General features: G+C 37.1%; 1 protein-coding gene across 2 annotated transcripts in view; it reads left to right on the plus strand.

Moving 5' to 3' along the window:
* TRMT1L (tRNA methyltransferase 1L) overlaps window positions 1-22,915 on the plus strand; it is a 53,283-nt gene that overhangs the window by 17,562 nt on the left and 12,806 nt on the right. For both annotated transcript variants that reach the window (XM_036070067.2, XM_078078052.1), the window contains exons 8-10: window positions 7,193-7,442; window positions 7,847-8,059; window positions 10,156-10,346. In XM_036070067.2, coding sequence (XP_035925960.1) covers window positions 7,193-7,442; window positions 7,847-8,059; window positions 10,156-10,346 — 654 coding nt within the window. The remainder of the gene's footprint in view (window positions 1-7,192; window positions 7,443-7,846; window positions 8,060-10,155; window positions 10,347-22,915) is intronic.

The raw sequence follows: 22,915 nt of genomic DNA on the forward strand, positions 1-22,915 counted from the left end.
CCTTGCCTTTGGTGATGTTTCTAGGAAGAAGTTGCTGCGGCTGAGGTCGAAGAGGTTGCTGCCTGTGTTCTCTTCAAGGATTTTGATGGATTCCTATTTCACATTTAGGTCTTTCATCCATTTTGAGTCTATTTTTGTGTGTGGTGTAAAGAAATGGTCCAGTTTCATTCTTCTGCATGTGGCTGTCCAGTTCTCCCAACACCATTTGTTGAAGAGACTGTCTTTTTTCCATTGGACATTCTTTCCTGCTTTGTCGAAGATTAGTTGACCATAGAGTTGAGGGTCCATTTCTGGGCTCTCTGTTCTGTTCCATTGATGTGTGTGTCTGTTTTTGTGCCAGTACCATACTGTCTTAATGATTACAGTTTGTAACAGAGCTTGAAGTCCGGAATTGTGATGCCACCAGCTTTGCTTTTCTTTTTCAACATTCCTCTGGCTATTTGGGGTCTTTTCTGGTTCCGTACAAATTTTAGGATTATTACTCTCACTCTTTGCAGATGATACTATATCAAAGAAGAAGTTTGACTTCTTCTTTGCCGATTCAGATGCCTTTTATTTCTTTTTGTTGTCTGATTGCTGAGGCTAGGACTTCTAGTACTATGTTGAATAGCAGTGGTGATAATGGACATCCCTGACGCGTTCCTGACCTTAGGGGAATAGCTCTCAGTTTTTCCCCATTGAGTATGATATTCGCTGTGGGTTTTTCATAGATGGCTTTTATGATATTGAGGTATGTACCCTCTATCCCTACACTGTGAAGAGTTTTAATCAAGAATGGATGCTGTACTTTGTCAGATGCTTTTTCTGCCTCTATTGAGAAGATCATATGGTTCTTGTTCTTTCTTTTATTAATGTATCACATTGATTGATTTGCAGATGTTGAACCAACCTTGCAGCCCAGGAATAAATCCCACTTGGTCAGGGTGAATAATCCTTTTAATGTACTGTTGGATTCTATTGGCTAGTATCTTGATGAGAATTTTTGCATCCATGTTCATCAGGGATATTGGTCTGTAGTTCTCCTTTTTGATGGAGTCTTTGGTTTTGGGATCAAGGTAATGCTGGCCTCATAAAATGAGTTTGGAAGTTTTCCTTCCATTTCTACTTTTTGGAACAGTTTCAGATGAATAGGTATTTAATTTTTCTTTAAATGTTTGGTAGAATTCCCCTGGGAAGCCATCTGGCCCTGGGCTCTTGTTTGTTGGGAGATTTTTGATTACTGCTTCAATTTCCTTAGTGGTTATAGAGCCACTTTTAGGCTCCCTCTTTGCTTATAGGACCCCTTTCAATACTTATACTATAACCTCTCGAATTCTGCCCTCGTGATCCAGTAATTGTTTATCTCTCTTTTTCTCAGCTTCTTTATTCTCCATCATTTGGTCTTCTGTATCACTAATTCTCTCTTCTGCCTCATTTATCCTAGCAGTTAGAGCCTCCATTTTTGATTGCACCTCATTAATATTTCTGGGGTCTTTGTTACCCTGTTCTGTTTCTGTTTTCTGCCCTTTCTGTTTCTTCCTGATTCAGTTTTGGTAGTTGATACATCTCTAGGAATGCATCCATTTCTTTCAGATTGTCTAATTTGCTGGCATATAGTTGCTCATATGTTCCTATAATTGTTTGTATTTCTTTGGTGTTGGTTGGGATCTCTCCTCTTTCATTCATGATTTTATTGATTTGGGTCCTTTCTCTTTTCTTTTTGATAAGTCTGGCCAGGGGTTTATCAATCTTGTCAATTCTTTCAAAGAACCAGTTCCCAGTTTCGTTGATCTGTTCTACTGTTCTTTTGGTTTCTATTTCATTGATTTCTGCTCTGATCTTTATTATTTCTCTTCTCCTGCTGGATTTAGGCTTTATTTGCTGTTCTTTCTCCAGCTCCTTTAGGTGTAGGGTTAGGTTGTGTATTTGGGACCTTTCTTATTTCTTGAGAAAGGCTTGTATTGCTATATACTTTCCTCTTAGGACTGCCTTTGCTGCATCCCAAAGATTTTGAACGGTTGTGTTTTCATTTTCATTTGTTTCCATGAATTTTTTTTAATTCTTCTTTAATTTCCTGGTTGACCCATTCATTCTTCAGTAGGATGCTCTTTAGCCTCCATGTATTTGAGTTCTTTCCAACTTTCCTCTCGTGATTGAGTTCTAGTTTCAAAGCACTGTGGTCTGAAAATATGCAGGGAATGATCCCAATCTTTTGGTACTGGTTGAGACCTGATTTGTCACCTAGGATGTGATCTATTCTGGAGAATGTTCCATGGGCACTAGAGAAGAATGTGTATTCTGTTGCTTTGGGATGGAATGTTCTGAATATATCTGTGAAGTCCATTTGGTCCAGTGTGTCATTTAAAGTCTTTATTTCCTTGTTGATCTTTTGCTTAGATGATCTGTCCATTTCAGTGAGGGGGGTGTTAAAGTCCCCTACTATTATTGTATTGTTGTCGATGTGTTTCTTTGATTTTGTTATTAATTGGCTTATATATTTGGCTGCTCCCATGTTAGGTGCATAAATAATTACAGTTGTTAGATCTTGTTGGATAGACCGTCTAAGTATGATACAGTGTCCTTCCTCATCTCTTATAGTCTTTGGTTTAAAATCTAATTTGTCTGATATAAGGGTTGCCACCTCAGCTTTCTTTTGGTGTCCATTATCATGGTAAATGGTTTTCCACCCCCTCACTTTCAATCTGGGGGTGTCTTTGGGTCTAAAATGAGTCTCTTGCAGACAGCATATCGATGGGTCTTGTTTTTTAATCCAATCTGATATCCTGTGTCTTTTGATTGGGGTATTTAGCCCACTTACATTCAGGGTAACTATGGAAAGATATGAATTTAGTGCCATTTTATTGCTGTAAGGTGACTGTTACTGTATATTGTGTCTGTTCCTTTCTGGTTTATATTACTTTTAGGCTCCCTCTTTGCTTATAGGACCCCTTTCAATACTTCTTGTAGGGCTGGCTTCATGTCTATGAGTTCTTTTAGTTTTTGTTTGTCCTGGAAGCTTTTTACCTCTCCTTCTATTTTCAGTGACAGCCTAGCTGGATATAGTATACTTGTCTGCATATTTTTCTCATTTAGTGCTCTGAGTATATCATGCCAGTCCTTTGTGGCTTGCGACATCTTCGTGGATAGGTCTGCTGCCCTTCTAATGTTTCTACCATTGTAGGTTACAGACCTCTTGTCCTGAGCTGCTTTCAGGATTTTCTCTTCCTCTCTGAGACTTGTAAATTTTACTATTAGATGTTGGGGTGTTGACCTATTTTTATTGATTTTGAGAGGGGTTCTTTTTGCCTCCTGGATTTTGATGCCTGTTTCCTTCCCCAAATTAGGGAAATTCTCTGCTATAATTTGCTCCAGTATACCTTCTGCCCCTCTCTCTCTTTCTTCTTCTTCTGGGATCCCAATTATTCTAATATTGTTTCGTCTTATGGATCACTTACCTCTCGAATTCTGCCCTCGTGATCCAGTAATTGTTTATCTCTTTTTCTCAGCTTCTTTATTCTCCATCATTTGGTCTTCTGTATCACTAATTCTCTCTTCTGCATCACTAATTCTCTCTTCTGCCTCATTTATCCTAGCAGTTAGAGCCTCCATTTTTGATTGCACCTCATTAATAGCCTTTTTTATTTCGACTTGGTTAGATTTTAGTTCTTTTATTTCTCCAGAAAGAGATTCTCTAATATCTTCTATGCTTTTTTCTTTTTCTTTTTTTTTTCCCTAAAGATTTAATTTATTTATTTGACACAGAGAGAGACAAGCAGGGGAGGGGCAAAGGGAGAGGGAGAAGCAGACTCCCACTGAGCAAGGAGCCTGATGCGGGGCTCGATCCCAGGACCCCAGGATCATGACCCAAGCCAAAGGCAGACACTTAACTGACTTAGCCACCCAGGTGCCCCTCTTCTATGCTTTTTTCAAGCCCAGCTGGTATCTTTATAATGGTCATTCTGAACTCTAGTTCAGACATCTTACTAATGTCCGTATTGATTAGGTCCCTGGCAGTCAATACTGCCTCTTGTTCTTTTTTTAGAGGTGAGTTTTTCCGTGTTGTCATTTTTTCCAGAGGAGAATAGATGGATAAGAGAACAAAACGCTAACAGGGTAACAACGACCCCAGAAAAATATACACTAAACAAATCAGAAGAGACCCGAAACCGGGGGAAAAGAAAGGGAAAAAAAAAAAAAAAAAAAGGAAGAAGGAAAATGAATATGATCAGGCTGGTTAATAGAAGAGAGCCACACACTAGATTTTGGGTGTATTTTGGTCTGTTAGAAGAAATTGCTTCCCAAAATTTTAAAGAAAGAAATCTTATCTATATATATAAAAATAAGGGTACGTACAATGAAGGGATGGAATATGACTGTAAAGATGAAAATTAAAAAAGATTTTTAAAAAGAAATTGTTAAGAAGTTGGTTGAAAAAAGAGAATGTGATCAGGCAGGAGACTAGGCCAACGTCTTACACTAGATTTAGGGTATATTTTGGTCTGTTAGAGGAAACTGTATCACAAAATTTTAAAGAAAGAAAAACATATATATACAAAAAATAAGGTTAACTACAATGAAGGGATAGAATATGACTGTAAAAATGAAAATTAAAAAAGGTTTTAAAAAAGGAATTGATAAGATATTGGTTGAAAAAGGAAAGAAGAAAAATTCAACTAAAAAAATAAAAAGAAAAAATAAAGAAAATTTTAAAAATTAACTTTGAAAGACTAAAGGATCATGGGAAAAAATCCTTGAGTTTTATGTGCTGTGTTCCCCTAGTGCTGGAGTTCTGCCATTCTCATTGGTCAGTAAACTTGGTCTTGGCTGGCTGTTCTTGCTGATCTTCTGGGGGAGGGGCCTTTTGCCGTGGTTCCCAAATGTCTTTGCCGGAGGTGGAATTGCCCCGCCCTTGCTGAGTCCAGGCTAAGTCATCTGCTCGGGTTTGCTCTCGGGAGCTTTTGTTCCCTGCAAGCTTTCCGTACAGCTTTGAAGGATGAGAGTGAGAATGGCGGCCTCCCAATCTCTGGTTCGGGAGGAGCCGAGAACTCGGGGCCCCACTCCTCAGTGCGCCCCCCAGGGAAAAGCAGTCAGTCACTCCCATCTCCCCAGTCTCCGGCTGCACTCCATGCTCCCCCGGCCTGTGACCGAGTGTTTCTATCCCTGGCACTGGACCCTGTGTGGAGTCTCCAAACCCAGCAGATCCCTGTGGTGCGCTGCTGCGCCGCTCCTCCTGGGGGAGGAAGGGGCGTCTCCCCAGATCTGCCGCTTGTTGGGTCCCTGCTGGAGGAGCAGTGGCCCGACTGTGCTGCAGATCACAGTTTATGGCAACCCCAAGCTGAGAGCCCGCGCCTCGGCTCCATCTCTGCAGCCAGCTTCCCTGCTCCGATACCTGGGAGCTCTGCCACACTCAGGCACCCCTGGTCTTTCTGTGACCCCGAGGGTCCTGAGACCACACTGTCTCAGCTAGGGTTCCACCCCCTGCTTAGCCAGTGGAGCGACGTCCCTCAGTGGAGCGGACCTCATAAAAGTTCCGATTTTGTGTCCCGCGGCTCTATCACTTGCTGGTAGCGGCTGACGGAGGCTCCCTCCCCCGTGGTCTTACCTTCCCGTATATCGCCTCAGATTCACTTCTCCACACGTCCTACCTTCCAGAAAGTGGTCGCTTTTCTGTTCATAGAATTGCTGCTATTCTTTTCTTCGGTCTGTTGAGTTTGTAGGTGTTCTGAATGGTTTGATAAGTATCTAGCTGAATTCCTGGACCACACGAAATTTAGGTCTCCTACTCCTCTGCCATCTTGCTCCTCCCTCCAACAGTTGTCTTTTTGATTGTAGCCATTCTCACAGGTGTAAGGATGATATCTCATTTTTATTTACATTTTACTCATCATTAGTGATGTTGAGCATCTTTTCATGTGTCTGTTGGCCATCTGTATATCTTCTTTGGACTCTTGACCATCTTCACCCAATCCTTCCACCCTCTATCCCCCCCCACCCCCACCTCTGGCAACCTACAAATCTGATCTCTGTTTCTATGAGTTTGGTTTTTTTAGATTCCACATGTAAGTGCAATCATACAGTATTTGTCTTTCTCAGACATTTTACTGAACATAGTGCCCCAGTGGTCCATCCATGATGTCATAAGTGTCAGGATTTTCTTCTTTTTTATGGCTGAATAGTAATTTTGTGTGTGTGTGCATATATCACATTTTCTTTATCCATCAGTGGACACTTAACGTTGTTTCCATGTCTTGGCTATGGTGAATACTGCTGCAATGAACTACTCTTTTGTCACCTGAAATCATTAAAGCTAATGTCTGAGCTTTTCAGTCCTTTCTTGTAATGTTCCTTTGTAAACTTAAATCAGTTCATAGCAGTCAGTTTGCATGCTTTCCCATCTCTAAAAATGTGAATATTAGAACTAATCACAAGCTTGTTATGAGAACCTGAATTTGTAAAGACCGTGGCACATAGTAGATGTTAAATGTTTACGTTTATGAGGCACGTGAGTGGAGACTTTGGCCAAGACTTGTAGCACAGAGAGGGTTCTAATCCGCAGCGGCTGGGCCTGTGCCACCATCTCCTGTATTGCAACGAATGGCACTTACGGCGCTAATCCAGGAGGTGTAGGGAGCCTGTGAGGAGAGACTTTCTTTGTCTGAATTCCTGATCATTTGCTTACATATACAGAGTTCTGTTTAATTCACAATGATGCTGTTGTACAGTGTTTGAAAAAATGGTGGTCCACTAAAGTTGTTTTTGTATTTTGGTGCATTAGGTAAACTGCAGCAGGAGGAGTTTCAACTTCCCATCCCCCAAGCAGAGTAACTCCACTCTTACTCATATTGTATATTGGGTTTCTCTGTAAGATTTTGTTTGAAAAAAGCATTCCATTGTAAGAAATTTTTACAAAGAAAACCTATTTCCCAAAATAATCAGAGCAAACATGGTTATTTTATTTGAATACGTGTTACAGAAAAGCTTTAGAAAAAGTATTAATGAAAATCTGTTAGACACATTTTGTGTGTGCGTGTGTGTGTGTGTGGTAACTTTTCTTCAGAGGCTTTGTAGTGAGAAAGTAAAAAAAGAATTATTTATGAAAATATTAAGATTTTGAGACAGTTTGGTTTTGTTTTTATAAAATATTTATTATATACTGTTTTTATTCTTTAATTACTATAATTTAAAATTCATTTTCCTTCACATTTCTCTTAAGGGATAATGGGATTACAATGGGCAAAACATCTTGGAAGTGCAGTTAAGGTTACAATTAATGACTTGAATGAGAACTCTGTGACACTGATTCAGGAAAACTGCCATTTAAACAAATTGAAAGTGGTGGTGGACAGTAAGGAAAAGGAAGAGAGTGATGATATTCTTGAAGAAGGAGAGGAAAACCTTGGTAATATTAAGGTGACCAAAATGGATGCCAATGTACTGATGCATTTGAGATCCTTTGATTTCATGTAAGTGAAAAAAATTTGCTGTGTCACTTTTTGTGTATGTGTGCGTGTGTTTGTCACTTTCTAAACTGGCCTGGATTTTTGGTGGGGGGACTAAGACTGTTGTTTGTTTATTTGCATTAATACAGTTTTTTCCATTGGTCTAAGGAATGCAATAAGTACATTTTCTAGCATTTGAAATAAAATTCCCAGGCATGACAATTTTCTTCTAAGCCTGATTCACTTTTATATGTCTGACGTATTATATGATCATTTTATTACTTAATTTAAAAACAGAATTATATATTTAAAATTGATTTGTAAAGTACTTTTGAATCCATGGAATTTTATCATTAGACATAATGATAGTGGTACCATTTTGATTACTAGTAAGATTTTAAATATGTCTGTATTCTTTCTGATTTTAGACACCTAGACCCTTTTGGAACATCCGTGAACTATCTAGATTCTGCATTCAGAAATATAAGAAACCTTGGCATAGTTTCAGTGACGTCTACAGATATCAGTTCTTTATATGCCAAGGCACAGCATGTTGCCCGGCGTCACTACGGCTGTAATATTGTCCGAACTGAATATTACAAGGAACTAGCGGCCAGAATTGTTGTAGCTGCAGTGGCAAGGTACCAGATTGACAACAACGTACCTAGTATGTTTGGGTATATGATAGAGATAATATTACAAAAAGTGCCAGTTGCATTTTTCAAAATATGCACGAAGTGCAAATTCTGTATTCGTGTCCATAATCTTGATTTGTTTGGTAATCTAACGTTTTTGTTATAATTTGATTTAAAAGTTTTGTGCCTAAAATAGTTTACTCTCCAATGAAAAGTTTTATTAAAATTAGTTTAAGAGAGGGAGACAAACCATAAGAGACTCTTAATCTCAGGAAACAAACTGAGGGTTGCTGGAGTGGGGGGTGGAGTGGGAGGGATGGGGTGGCTGGGTGATGGACACTGGGGAGGGTATGTGCTATGGTGAGTGCTGTAAGTTGTGTAAGACTGATGAATCACAGACCTGTACCCATGAAACAAATAATATGTTATATGTTAATTGAAAAAAAAAAAAGTTAATAAAAAAATTAGTTTAAGAAAGAAGAGATAAAAATGAAAGTTAATGTCAAATCAGGTATTTTAACAATGTAGGGTAGATGGGGGATAGCACCATGAAAAGAAAATGCAAACGTTGTTTTTAGATTTAGAAAAATTCGGGGTTTTGTGGGTGGGGTTTGTTTTATATTTATTTATTCATTTTTAAGTAGGTGCCATGCCCAACATGGAGCACAACACAGGGCTTGAACTCATGACCCTGAGGTTAAGACCTGAGCTGAGCTCAAAAGTCAGACACCTAAGTGCCCAGAAAAATTTGTTTTTGTTTTTTTGGTGTTTTTTTAAGATTTTATTTATTTATTTATTTATTTATTTATTTTAGAGTGAGGGGAGGGAGAGAGCTCGATCAGAGGGAGAGAAAAATCTCAAGCAGATTCTGCACCAAGCATGGAGCCCAGTGCGGGGCACGATCCCACAACCCTGAGATTATGACCTGAGCCGAAATCAAGAGTTGGAGCTCAACCGACTGAGCCACCCCAGCACCCAAAAAATCGTTTGTTTTATGTCTGTTTCATTTCCTTTATTTACATAGTTTGAATAAAATGATGGCTTATAGGGGTGCCTGGCTGGCTCAATCGATGGAGCATGTAACTCTTGATCTCAGGGTCGTGAGTTCAGACCCCATATTGGGTGTAGAGATTACTAAAACAAAAATAAAAATAAACATAAATAAACTTTTAAAATGATGGCTTATAAACTTGATTCTGCAAAATGATCTTACCTACAAAACAAAAAGTTCTGTTTTTCATCAGGATTTCTAAACAGTTAAAGAAAGGCTTTTTCTTTTTTTGAGCACCCACTTTATTCAGAATATTCTGCTAGAAGAAGAATATTATATAAGTTGACCCTGAGAGTATAGATAATGCATGATTAGCCAGTTCATTCACTAGCCTCAACACTGGGTTCACAGCATTTAGATTGAAATTCCTACCTCAACATAATACGGATTATAGTAGACTTCATATGCCTTTGGTGTTATTCCTAATTATCTGAAAACTCTGATATCCAGTATGTATACACACCAAGGACCTATTGTATATACTTAAAAATGTTTATGATGTAATATCAACAAGTTGAAATTAATACATATGAACTAAGTACATACAACTGCAGAGGGAAAACTAAGTACATAAATGGTATATCAATTAGAATTTAATCCAAAAGTCTATAAAATTAATAGTGGCAAAAACTTTGCCTATTCATTTTTCACTGAACATTCAGCACATACTAGCCTGCATGTAGTTAGTCCTCAATAATCATTGTTTGGAAGAAGCTTTTATAGAAAAGAGTAGATAAAAAGGAAGAAGGGTGGTGGTGATGACAAGAAACAAAGTGACACTGAAAATCAGAGATGTAGTCTTACTGAGAGGATACCATAATGGAGAATGTCTAGTTACTAAAGATTCTGCCAAGCATCCTTTGTTACCCGTGTTTCAGTTTGTGTAAAAGTTACAGTAATGATTTTTTAAAAACACTGCTACTAAGAATTGAACTTTCCTTATTTTCCCATAACCCATCCATGGTTTCCTGTCCAGGTTAGTATTGTCAATATAATGCCAAACAAAGAAAAATGATAAGCCCCCAAAATAACTTGAAAAATTTCTTTCCAGAGCTGCAGCCCGATGTAACAAAGGCATTGAGGTACTGTTTGCAGTGGCTCTGGAACATTTTGTGTTGGTTGTCGTGAGAGTTTTGAGGGGGCCTACCTCTGCAGATGAGACAGCCAAGAAGATTCAGTACCTGATCCATTGTCAGTGGTGTGAAGAGAGAATTTTTCAGAAGGATGGTAATATGGTAGAAGGTAAATTCAGATTTCTCTTGACTGTATATTGTGTTTATGTATAAGCCTCCAATGAATAAGTCGTTATCACATCCCTAATTACACATATTGTTGTCCTTTGATTTTAAAGATTACAGTGCTAACTTTATTTCCTATACTGGATTTCCTTTCATCAACAGACAAGACATTCGTGTGAGTTTATTAAAGTTATTTACTCATGCTCTACAATTTATGCTCTCTAGCTCTGCCCTCTTTTGAAACATCTAGAAATAACTTAGTTTCCACTGTCACTAATTTTAGGAACATAAGTCAGATTACTTCTTTGTCTAGGGTGTTTCAAATCACTAATTTTATAAAAATAATTATCATGTTTCTGGCTTAATATAAAAACCATCCGTTATAAAATTCCTTCAGTAAACATTTACTGAGCCTCTACTATATGCCAGGCATGGGGATCAAAGAAAAAGATGAAGCTTATGCCCTTATAAAGCTGTTTCTGTTTTGCTTTTCTGGGGCATAGAAACAGATGCCCATTGTTTTCTGTTAGATTCTTGGCATGTCTTAGTATGGATTTTTAAGAACTCCTTACATATTAGAGTTTAACCCTTGTGATATGAGTTGCAAATATTTTTTCTCATTTTGTGACTTCTGTTGAAATGTGTTTTTTTAAATCTTTCATATGCAGAAGTTTGTTGTTGCTGTTATAAAGTTAATTGAATTTTATGTATTCTGGATTTTGTCTATATTTAGAAAGAATTTTCATGTTTCTATATTCAGGGTAGGTTATGTTCTATTGAATAATTCACCTTTCTCCACCAATGTGAGACTACCATCTTTTTCTTATACTAAAGAATATATTTGAGTTTGTTTCTGCATTTTCTATTCTGTTCCAGTGGTTGAATATCTATTCATACACCTCTACCGCACTATTTTGATTACAGAGGATCTTTAGTGTTTAATATCTGTTACAGCAGTCCCTCTTCAAAGCTCTATTTTTGGAGTGTTCCTGATAAGGGATCTTCCTTTTTTCTTAATAAAAGAGTAGATGAATAGACAGCTAGTATTTTATTTTGATTTTATTAAGGAGGATAGATACTGTTGTGGTTTTCAGATTTCCTAATAACCTAGTATGCTTTTCATTTGTGCAGTACTTTTGCTACGGTGTTAATTGTTAGTGAGAATGGAAGGCATCCTGTCATGTTGCTTTAGTTCTCTCTGGTCCTTTCTGATTCAAGCATGGATCTGAGATACCTGTCGTTTTTCATGTTAAGAAAGTATCCTTCATTTCCAGTTTTATTGTATTTTAGCAAAGATGCTGAATTTTGTCATGTATTTCAGCACCTGTGGAGATGATTATGTGGTGTTTCTTCTTAGGTCTATTGATTTGATTGGTTTTAATAAAATTTCCCAGTATTGAACCATTCTGCCCTTCTAGAATAAACTACTCGGTCAGGAAGTATTTTCTTAAGATAGATTCTATTTGTTAATTTTTTAAATTTTGTTTTAATATTCATAAATGAGATGGTGTATAGTTTTCCTTTTTAGCATAATTTTGATTGGGCTTTGGAATCTGTTTAAACTTGGAAAGAATTTGGAACTTTGCCCTTTTTTTTTCTTTTTCAGTTGTTGGGAACAGGATAGCTTTAGCTTTTCTGAATTATTTACATAGAGTTGAGCCAAGTGGTATCTAATGGTTCTTTTTAATTTTCTTGGTTTCTGTGGTTATATTCTCTTTTTTAAATTTTTAATACTTGTTCTTTCTGACTTTTCTCTTGACTACCTTAGATACTGGTTTATCTGTCCTATTGTTCATTTATTATCTTTCTTAATGTTTTACTTTTGTAGTAGTAAATATGTATTCCAAAATTTGAATTGTTTTGGTTTTAAGTAATATAGTTTGGCTTCTTGGCATCATAAATGAGGTAATCACCCTCCCATTTTCCATTTTCCCTTCCCAGTTTGTGCTCATTATACCATTTATATGTTATTAGAATATGTAACGTTTATATTCTGTTGTGCCAATAAAATCTATACATTAAACGTGTTTAATACTCATCATCACTCTTTTTGCCATAATTTCTCTAATCATCTCTTAATTTACTAAATCTAACTTTCTGAGTTTAGTCAAGAGTGGGCAGAATACTCCTTGATTTCTTGCATGTTTAAAGCTCACTACCCATAGCCTTTATACTTAAAAGAGTTTAGAGTTTCTTTGAGTGCCTTGTAAAAGTGTTTATATTGTCATCTGTCACTGAATATTATAGTAACTTTTCCTTCTTTCATGTGACATGATTATTTTGCCTGGCTTCCCAAAGGAATATTTATTTTTGAAGTCCAGTAACTTTACTAGGGTATATCTTTTTAGGATAAGTGTTCCTAAATCACGGTGTACCCCTTCAGAGTTTCAAATCTTTCATTTTAAGAGAGTTTTCTTAAATATTTATTTAATTCTAGTATTTGTCTTACCTTTGTATTATTATGTCTATGCTAGAACTCCTTAGCCTGTCTTTAACTATCATTTTATCTCTAGAAATGTTCAGACAGATTTGTAATTGTTTTATATTCTTCATGTATGGCCCTTTTACCATTATGAAATATCCATCTTTATCTCTGTGGTATTTGTCTGAAAGCTTATATTATCTGATATTAATATAAACACGACTTTGTAGTTACTATTGACATATATATTTTTCTCATCCTTTTACTTTCAATCCATAAGTGTCATCTTTGATCTTACTTTTTTATCCAGTCTCATCATTTCTGCCTTTTGATGAGAGTTTTATTTTATTTTATTTTTTTACGATTTTATTTATTTGACAGAGACACAGCGAGAGAGGGAACACAAGCACGGGGAGTGGGAGAAGGAGAAGCAGGCTTCCCACTGAGCAGGGAGCCCCATGCAGGGCTCGATCCCAGGACCCTGATCATGACCTGAGCCAAAGGCAGACGCTTAACAATTGAGCCACCCAGGCACCCCTTGATGAGAGTTTTAGACAGTTCCTACTAAATGTCATTATTGAAATGGTTGGCTTTATGTCCACTCTTTTGCTATTTGTTTTTATGTCTTTTATGTCTTTTTGTTGTTCTGTTTCACCTTTGTTGCCTTTTTTAATGTTAGACATATTTTTAGTGTGTCCTCTTAATTCCTCTGCTGATTTTTTTGCTATATATTTTTCAGTTATTTTCTTAATGGTTTCTCCAGGGATTAACAGTATACACCTTTAACTTATCTTGAGCTACCTCAGGTTAATATTGACTGAAGACTGACAAAAGCTAGCAACTTTGCTCTAATGTAATTTTATGTTCCTCTCCCCTTATAGGCTATTTTTGTCTTATATTAATTACATCTATGGTGATCCAATCAAACAATATAGTATTATATTTATTTTTTAAATATTATGATTTTCAAAGAAATTAAGACAGGAAAAGAGAGAATACACACACACACACACACACACACATATCTTTTATAGTTACCCACATAATTACCTTTCCAGTGCTCTTTAGTCCTATTTTATTCAAGTTACTCTATTTCATTTCCTTTCAACCTGAAGAACCTCCTTTACTATTTCTGCAACAGACTCTCCCAGTTTTTATTTATCTGGTGATGTCTTTATTTCACCTTCCTTTTTAAAGGATATTTTTTCTGAAAGTAGAATTACTGGTTGACAGGAGTTTTTTTCTTTCAGCACTTTGAATATAAGCATTCCAGTGCCCTTTGGCCTCCATTATTTCTGATGAGAAGTCAGTCAGTCCTTGTATTTTTGTTCCCTTGTACTTGATAAATTATTTTTCTCTTACTGCTTTCAAGATTTTCTCCTTGTGGCTTTCAGCAGTTTAGTTACAATATGTCTGAGTGGATCTCTTTATGTTTATCCTAATTGGAATTCATTGAGCTTTCGGAGTCTGTAGATGAGTATTTTTCATCAGACGTAGGGCACTGTCTTGCTTCTCCAACCTAAACCCATCTTCATCACCTCAAACTGGAGGCAGATATTGTCTATAATGTACTAATCATGAATTACAGTAATATAATCAGCTGTTTCAAGTACAGTTTTCTAAACGACCCCTGCAGCTGTTGCTCTAGAGCCACTCCGGTTGCACTCATCTTTTCATTGTAAGTTCAAATATCCTCCTAAGGCTCTTTCTGCCTCTAATAGCTATTCTCTCCAGTGTGGTTTTCTTTCCAGTAGTATGATCTCTCAGCTTTTAGGCTTTCAGAAAGTACGGAACAATTTGGGATGTGTGCTGGCACTATCTAGGAATTATTCATAAAAGTATCTTTTCTGGGTCACCTGGGTGGCTCAGTCGGTTAAGATGCCTTCAGCTCAGGTCATGATCCTAGTGTCCTGGGATCGAGCCTCATGTCATCAGGCTCTGTGCTCTGGCGGGGGCGGGGGGGGGGGGTCTGCTTCTCCCTCTGACTGCGACTCCCCCTGCTTATGCTCACACTCCCTCTCTCTCTGTCAAATAAATAAAATCTTTAAAAAAAATTTTTTTCTGTCATATCTAGAGATTTAGAATAAGAAGAGAAGTTGGAAAAAAAAAAAAGAAGTTGGGTTTCAGTGCTCAGCCCACCATCCTAATCTTGTTTTTAATACAACAGAATCAGAAGAGTTAAAGAATCCACTCTGGCTTTTTAAAATACAGGTTTTTGGGGCACTTGGCTGACTCAGTCAGTGGAGCTTGCAACTCTTGATCTCAGGGTTGTAAGTTCGAGCCCCACGTTGGGTGTAGAGATTACTTAAAAATAAAAGGGGCGCCTGGGTGGCTCAGTCAGTTGACCATCCAACTCTTGGTTTCAGCTCAAGTCATGATCTCAGGGTTGTAAGATCGAGTCCTGCAGCAGGCTTGGGGTTCTCTCTCCCTCTCCCACTTGTGCACGTGGGTGTGTGCTCTCTCTCTCTCTCTCTCTCCCCAAAATAAATAAATCTTCAAAAAAAATAAAATATTTAAAAATAAATGAATAAAATAAAATGCAGGTTTTCAGAAATATCTTTGATGAAACTTTGGAAAGTTTTGGTTCTCCTGGATAACTAAGAAAATGGTTTAGTGGCCTGTGGTTTCTTTTTTCATTTTTCCTAATTCAGGTTTCCCTCATATAAAAAATGATAGACATCCTAAGTGTTTAAAAGGATAGCAGTCATGTGGATCTCACCTCACATTAAAAAAAAAAGAATCTCAGTGTTTCATTTTACCTTATACCCAGTATTACTGATGGTATTCTTGCCTTAGAAATGATGAATCAGTTCTTACATTGAATTTCTTATCTTTCATCTCTCACTGTATTGTGTTTTACATTATCAACAAGTAGCTAAAGTCAAATACACTCTACCCAAATTTGATCCCGAATCCATAAAAATCTAACCCCTTTCCTTCTCTGACAGAAGTCTTTCATTTTGCTTTATACTTTTAGACTTTTACCTACAGTAGTTTTTTTTAAACAAACATTTTAAAGGATTTTTTTAAAGATTTTTATTTATTTATTTGAGAGAGAGAGGGAGAGTGGCAGAGGAAGAGGGAGAAGTAGGCTCCCTGCTAAGCAGGAAGACTCCGATGTAGGGCCTGATCCTAGGACCCTGGGATCATGACCCGAGCCGAAGGCAGAAACCAGCTGAGCTACCCAGGCACCCCAAGGATTTTTGACTTAATAAATTGCTGTAAGGAAATGATTTATTTTCTGCATTTTGCTTGCAGTCAGGTAGGACTTAAAGAGTGTAAATGAGTATGTCTTTTAAAGAAGTCAGCTCACTTAGAAATTTCTATAATTTTATCAACTTGTAACACATCTTTTAAAAGTCAACTAGTTCCCTAGTCTTTTTTTTATTTGAGAGAGTGAGAGAGAGAGAGAGCACAGAGGGAGGGGGGAAGCAGACTCCCTGCTGAGCAGGGAGCCTGACGTGGGGCTCGATCCCAGGACCCCAGAATCTTGACCTGAGTCGAAGGCATACGCTTAACTGAGCCACCCAGGCGCCTCAGTTCCATAGTCTTAATGAAATAAAGATCCCTGCCGTACTCCCTAAATTTGCCAGCTAAAATCTCACAGCTGTTTCTTCTAATATTTACATCCCTGTTTCTAAATGGCATGCTTAAACTACCTATAACTTCCTTCCATGGAAGAAGAGTATTCAGCTTCTTAAACCAACCCAGTTACATGCATGTGCTTCCCCTCTCTAGTGTTAGCTAAATCAATATTCAGTGTTTATATTTTTATAAATATAAAATTATTGTTCACAAGTTGTATTAGTTATCTATTGCTGTGTAACAAAATACTCCAACATTTAATGACTTAAAACAACAGTATTATCTCATAGTTTTTCTGAATTAAGAATCTGGGCATGGCTTAGCTGGGTCCACTAGCTCAGGGTCCCTCACAAGGCTGTGGTTAAGGTGTTTGCCAAGGCTGCAATCAAAGCCTGACTGGGGAAGGATCTCCTTACAAGTTTATTCACATGGCTATGGCCTAGATTCAGATCCTTGTAGGTTGTTAGACTGAAGACCTCAGCAGTTTGCTGGCTGCTCAGAGGCTTCCTCAGTTCCTAATCATACATTCCTCTTCATCCAGCAGCTCAAAACATGGCAGCTTGCTTCGTCAGAATGATCCAGCAAGAACCAGAGAGAAAGCAAGACAGAAGTCATGGTCTTTCATAACCTAATCTAATACTATCCATCATTTTTGCCATATTTTAGTAATTAGAAATGAACTCTAGATCCAGTGATCTCACACTTGAGAAGAAGGGGAAGAAGGGGACTACACAAGCATACGAATACCAGGCGACAGAGGTCATTTGCTGCTATCTTAGAAGGCTGCTTCAACACAGATGAACCAGTTAATATGCCGCCATAATGTTTCTTTTTGTATGCAACTCTTTGATAACTCTGGAATTAATAATTACTGTTTTTGTTTCCTTTTTTGTATATGTTCGCTTTTCATAATCCATTCCTAAACTCTTTGCTACAGTTTCAGTGCTTCTTTCTATATGGGGTAAGTACATCAGGTAACCTTGGGTTCCAGTTTCACCCTGGTGACAGTGCTCCTGCTCTCCTTTGGGTGGTTTATTTTTAAGTCCACTGAAGGCCTTTAGCTGGCATCCTGGAAATTTGCTTTGGCTTTCTCCTCCTGATGAATCTCCTATATCTGAACCTTATATATTTTTCCATTATCTTTGTCTGTTTTCTTGTTTTGAATGAGCACTTTTTTCTTTAGCTTCCTGAGAAGGATTGTGTGGCCAAGTATAGAATTGTAGGTTGTAAATCGTTTTTCTTCAGAATGCTTAAGGTATTATTATTTCATTGTCTTCTAGCCTCCAATATTAATGTTGAGAAGTCTGCTATTCTTTCTTTTTTTTTAAGATTTTATTTATTTATTTGAGAGAGAGAGTGCACAGGAGCAGATGAAGGAGCGGGGGGTGGAGGGGCTGGGAAGAATCTGAAGCAGACTCAGCGCTGAGCATGGAGCCCAACTTGGGGCTCCATCTCATGACCCCGAGATAATGACCTAAACTGAAACCAAGAGTCTGACTGACGCTCAACTGACTGAGCCACCCAGGCACCCCTTTGCTATTGTTCTTATATCTAATCCTTTGTGATTTTTTTCTCCTATGAATGGTCTTAACATATCCTTTGTTTACCCAATATTCTAAAATTTTGTGATAATATGTGTATTAATTCATCTTTTTTAGTTCACTGTCCCTGGGTAATCTGTGAGACCTTTAAGAAACTTGAGTTTTTCAGTTCTGGGATTTTTTTTTTTTTTTAATTCCAGCAGTTAACATACAGTGCTATATTAGTTTCAGGTGTACAATATAGTGATCCAACAGTTCCATACATTACTCTGTGCTCACTAAGACAAGTGCACTCCTAATCCCCTTCACTTATTTCATACATCTCCTGTCCCACCTTCCCTCTGGTAACCATCTGTTTGTTCTCTATAGTTAAGATTCTGTTTTTTGGTTTGTCTTTTTTTCTTCCTTTGTTCATTTGTTTCTTAAATTCCACATATGAGTGAAATCATATGATATTTGTCTTTCTCTGACTAGCTTATTTCCTTCAGAATTATACTCTCTAAATCCATACAGGTTGCAAATAGTGAGATTTCATTCTTACGGCTGAATAATATTCTTGCATGTGTTTGTGTGTTTACCACATCTTCTTTATCCATTCATCTATCAGTGGACACTTGGGCTGTTTCCATAGTTTGGCTATTATAAATAATGCTGCAGTAAACATAGGGGTGCATATATCCCTTCAAATTAGTGTTTTCATATCCTTTGGGTAGATGCCCAGTAGTGCGATTACTGGATTGTAGGGTGAACATAGGGTAGCTCTATTTTTAATTTTTTGAGGAACCTCCATGCTATTTTCCATAGTGGCTGTACCAGTTTGCATTCCCACCAACAGTGCACAAGGGTTCCTTTTTCTCCACATCCTCACCCACACTTGTTGTTTCTTGAGTTTTTTATTTTAGCCATTCTAACAGGTGTGAGGTGTTATCTCATTGTGGTTTTGATCTGCATTTCTCTGAGTGACGTTGAGCATATTTTCATGTGTCTATTGGCCATGTGTATGTCTTCTTTGGAGAAAGGTCTGTCAAGTCTTCCGCTAATTTGGGGGGAGTTATTTGGGGGGTTTTGGTGTTGAGTTATATAAGTTCTTTCTATATTTTGGTTACTAACCCTTTATTGGATTTATCATTTATACATATCTTCCCCCACTCAGTAGATTATCTTTTTGTTTTATTGGTTGTTTCCTTTGCTGTGCACAAACTTTTTATTTTTATTTTTATTTTTAATTTTTTTTTATTTTGTTATGATAGTCACCATACATTACATCATTAGTTTTTGATGTAGTGTTCCATGATTCATTGTTTGCATATAACACCCAGTGCTCCATTCAATATGTGCCCTCTTTAATACCCATCACCAGGCTAACCCATCTCCCCACCCCCCTTCCCCTCTCAGAGTCCATAGTCTCTCATGGTTTGTCTCCCCCTCCAATTTCCCCCCCTTCATTTTTCCCTTCCTACTATCTTCTTTTTTTTTTTTTTTAAACATATAATGTATTATTTGTTTCAGAGGTACGGGTCTGTGATTCATCAGTCTGACACAATGCACAGCGCTCACCATAGCACATACCCTCCCAAATGTCTGTCACCCAGCCACCCCATCCCTCCCACTCCCCACCACTCCAGCAACCCTGTTTGAAGCTTTTTATTTTGATGTAGTCCAGGAGTTTATTTTTGCTTTTGTTTCCCTTGCCTCAGGAGACAGACATATCTAGAAGGATGTTGTTACGACCAATTTCAGAGAAATTACTGCCTACGCTCTCTTCTAGGATTTTTATGGTTTCCTGTCTCACATTTAAGTCCTTAATCCATTTTAAGTTTATTTTTGTGTGTGATGTAAGAAGGTGGACCAGTTTCATTCTTTTCCATGTAGCTATCCAGTTTTTCCAACACCATTTGTTGAAGAGACTCTTTTTCCCATTACATATTCTTGCCTCCTTTGTCAAAGATTAATTGACTGTGTAATTGTGGGTTTATTTCTGGGCTTTCTATTCTGTTCCATTGATCTGTGTGTCTGTTTTTGTGTCAATACCATACTGTTTTGATTACTACAGCTTTGTAATAACAATTGAAATCTGGAATTGTGATACCTCTGGTTTTGTTTTTCTCTTTCAAGATTGTTTTGGCTACTCAGGATCTTTTGTGGTTCCATACAAATTTTAGGATTGTTCTAGTTCTGTAAAAATTATGTTGTTGGTATTTTGATAGGGATTGCATTTAATCTGTAGATTGCTTTGGATAGTATGGACATTTTAACAATATTTGTTCTTCCAGTCCATGAGCATGGAATGCCTTTCCACTTTATGTCATCTTCAATTTCTTTCATCAGTCTTTTATATTTTTCGGAGTACAGGTTCTTCACTTCTTTGGTTAAGTTTATTCCTAGGTATTTTATTACTTTTAGTGCAACTGTAAATGGGATTGTTTTTCTTCCCTTCCTCCCTCCCTCCCTCCCTCCCTTCCTTCCTTTTTTTTCTTTCTTTCTTTCTTTCTTTCTTTCTTTCTTTCTTTCTTTCTTTCTTTCTTTCTTTCTTTCTTTCTTTCTTTTTCTTTCTTTCTTTCTTTTTTTTAGAGAGAGAGAGCAGGGGAGGGACAGAGGGAGAGAGAAAGAGAGACTCTTAAGTAGGCTCCACGCCCAGTACAGAGCCTGAGATGGGGCTCAATTTCATGATCCTGAGATCATGACCTGAGCCAAAATCAAGAGTTGGACGCTTAATCCACTGAGCCACCCAGGTGCCCCAATGGGATCATTTTCTTAATTTCCCTTTCTCCTGCATTATTAGTGTATAGAAATGCAACAGATTTCTGTACATTGATTTTGTATCCTGTAACCTTACTGAATTCATTTATCAGTTCTATCAGTTTTTGGTGGAATTTTTAGGGTTTTCTATATATAGCATCATGTCATCTGCAAACAGTGAAAGTTTGACTTCTTCCTTACCAATTCTAATGCCTTTTATTTCTTTTTGTTGTCTGATTGCTGTGGCTAGGAATTCCAGTACTCTGTTGAATGAAGGTGGCAAGAGCTGATATCCTTGTTTTGTTCTTGACCTTAGGGGAAAGCTATCAGTTTTTCCCCACTGGGTATGGTGTTAGCTATGGGTTTTTCATATAAGGCCTTTATTATGTTGAGGTACATTCCCTCTAAACCTATTGTGTTGAGGGTTTTTATAATGAATGGATGCTATACTTTGTCAGTTGCTTTTTCTGCATCTATTGAAATGATCATATGGTTTTTATCTTTTCTTTTGTTGATGTATCATATTGATTGATTTGTGAATATTGAATCACCCTTGCAATACTGGGAATAAATCCCACTTGATCATCATGAATGATGTTTTGAATGTATTGTTGGATTTGGATTCGGTTTCCTAATATTTTGTTTGTATGATCTGTCCATTGATGTAAGTGGGATGTTGAAGTCTCTTACTATTATTGTATTACTATCAATTAGTTCCTTTATGTTTGTTATTAACTGTTTTATATATTTGGGTACTCCCATGTCGGGTACATAAATATTTATAATTGTTGTGTCTTCTTTTTGGATTGTCCCCTTTATTATTATATAGTATTCTTTGTTTCTTGTTATAGTCTTTGTTTTAAAGTCTATTTTGTTCAATACAATATTGCTACACCAGCTTTCTTTTGACATCCATTTATATGATAAATGTTTCTCCATCCCCTCACTTTCAATTGGCATGTATCTTTAGGTCTGAAATGAGTCTCTTGTAGGCAGCATATAGATGGATCTTGTTGTTTTTTTTTAATTTGTTCCGTTACCCTGTTTCTTTTGATTGGAAAATTCAGTCCATTTACATTGAAAGTAATTACTGATTATGTATTTATTGCCATGTTGGTACTTCTTTTGTGGTTGTTTTGTACTTCTCTGGTCCTTCTCTTGATCTTTTTCATAGTTTGCTGTCTTTCTTTAGTGATATATTTGGATTCCTTTCTCTTTATTCTTTCCATATCTATTAGTGGTTTTTGATGTGTGGTTACCATTAGATTAGTATATAACGTCTTCTGCATATAGCAGTCTATATTAAGTTGATGGTCATTTAAGTTTGAACCCATTCTTTACTCCTCTCCCTCCACTATTTTAGGTATATAGTATCGTATTTTATATTTTATTTTGTGAATCCCTTGACTGATTTTTACAGATATACTTATTTTTACTGCTTTTGTGTTTCCTACATCTCTTATTCTTACTTACAGTCCTTTTAACATTTCTTGTAGGGCTGGCTCAGTAGTCATGAACTCCTTCAGCTTTTGTTTATCTGAGAAACTCTATCTGTCCTTCTATACTGAATGGTAGCCTTGCTGAATAGAGTTCATGGCTGCAGATTTTTTCCTTTCAGTACTTTGAATATGTCATGCCACTCTCTTCTGGCCTGCAGAGTTTCTGCTGAAAAAGCCACTGATAACCTTATGGGGTTTCCTTTGTATGTAACTTTCTTCTTTGCTCTTACTGCTTCTAAAATTCTCTCTTTATCACTACTACGTGTATTCATGTGGACCTTCTTGGGTTGATTTTCTTGGGCAAATCTCTGTGCCTCCTGGATCTGGATATCTGGTATCTTCTCCAGATTAGGGAAGTTTTCAGCTATTATTTCTCAAATAAATTTCCTTCCCCTTTTTCTCTCCTTCTTCTGGGATCCCTATAATGTGAATGTTATTACACTTGATGGAGTTGCTGAGTTCCCTAAGTCTATTCTCATTTGTATAATTTTTTTTCTCACCAGCTTGATTGAGCTTGATTACTTTCCATTACTCTGTTTTCCAAGTCACTAATTCCTTCCTTTGTTTACTCTAGCCATCCAGTGTATTTTTTATTTCACTCATTGTGTCCCTCATTTCTGATTGGTTCTTTTTTTATCTCTTTGTTAAGGATCTCACTGATGTCCTTCACTCTTTTCTCAATACCAGTGAATATCTTGATCATTATTTTTCATTCTCTGTGAAGCATATTACTTATATCTGTTTTGTGCAGATGTCTTGCTGTGGTTTTGTCCTCTTCTTTTATTTG

The sequence above is a fragment of the Halichoerus grypus genome, chromosome 7 (assembly GCF_964656455.1).
Source record: "Halichoerus grypus chromosome 7, mHalGry1.hap1.1, whole genome shotgun sequence".
NCBI lineage: Eukaryota > Metazoa > Chordata > Mammalia > Carnivora > Phocidae > Halichoerus > Halichoerus grypus.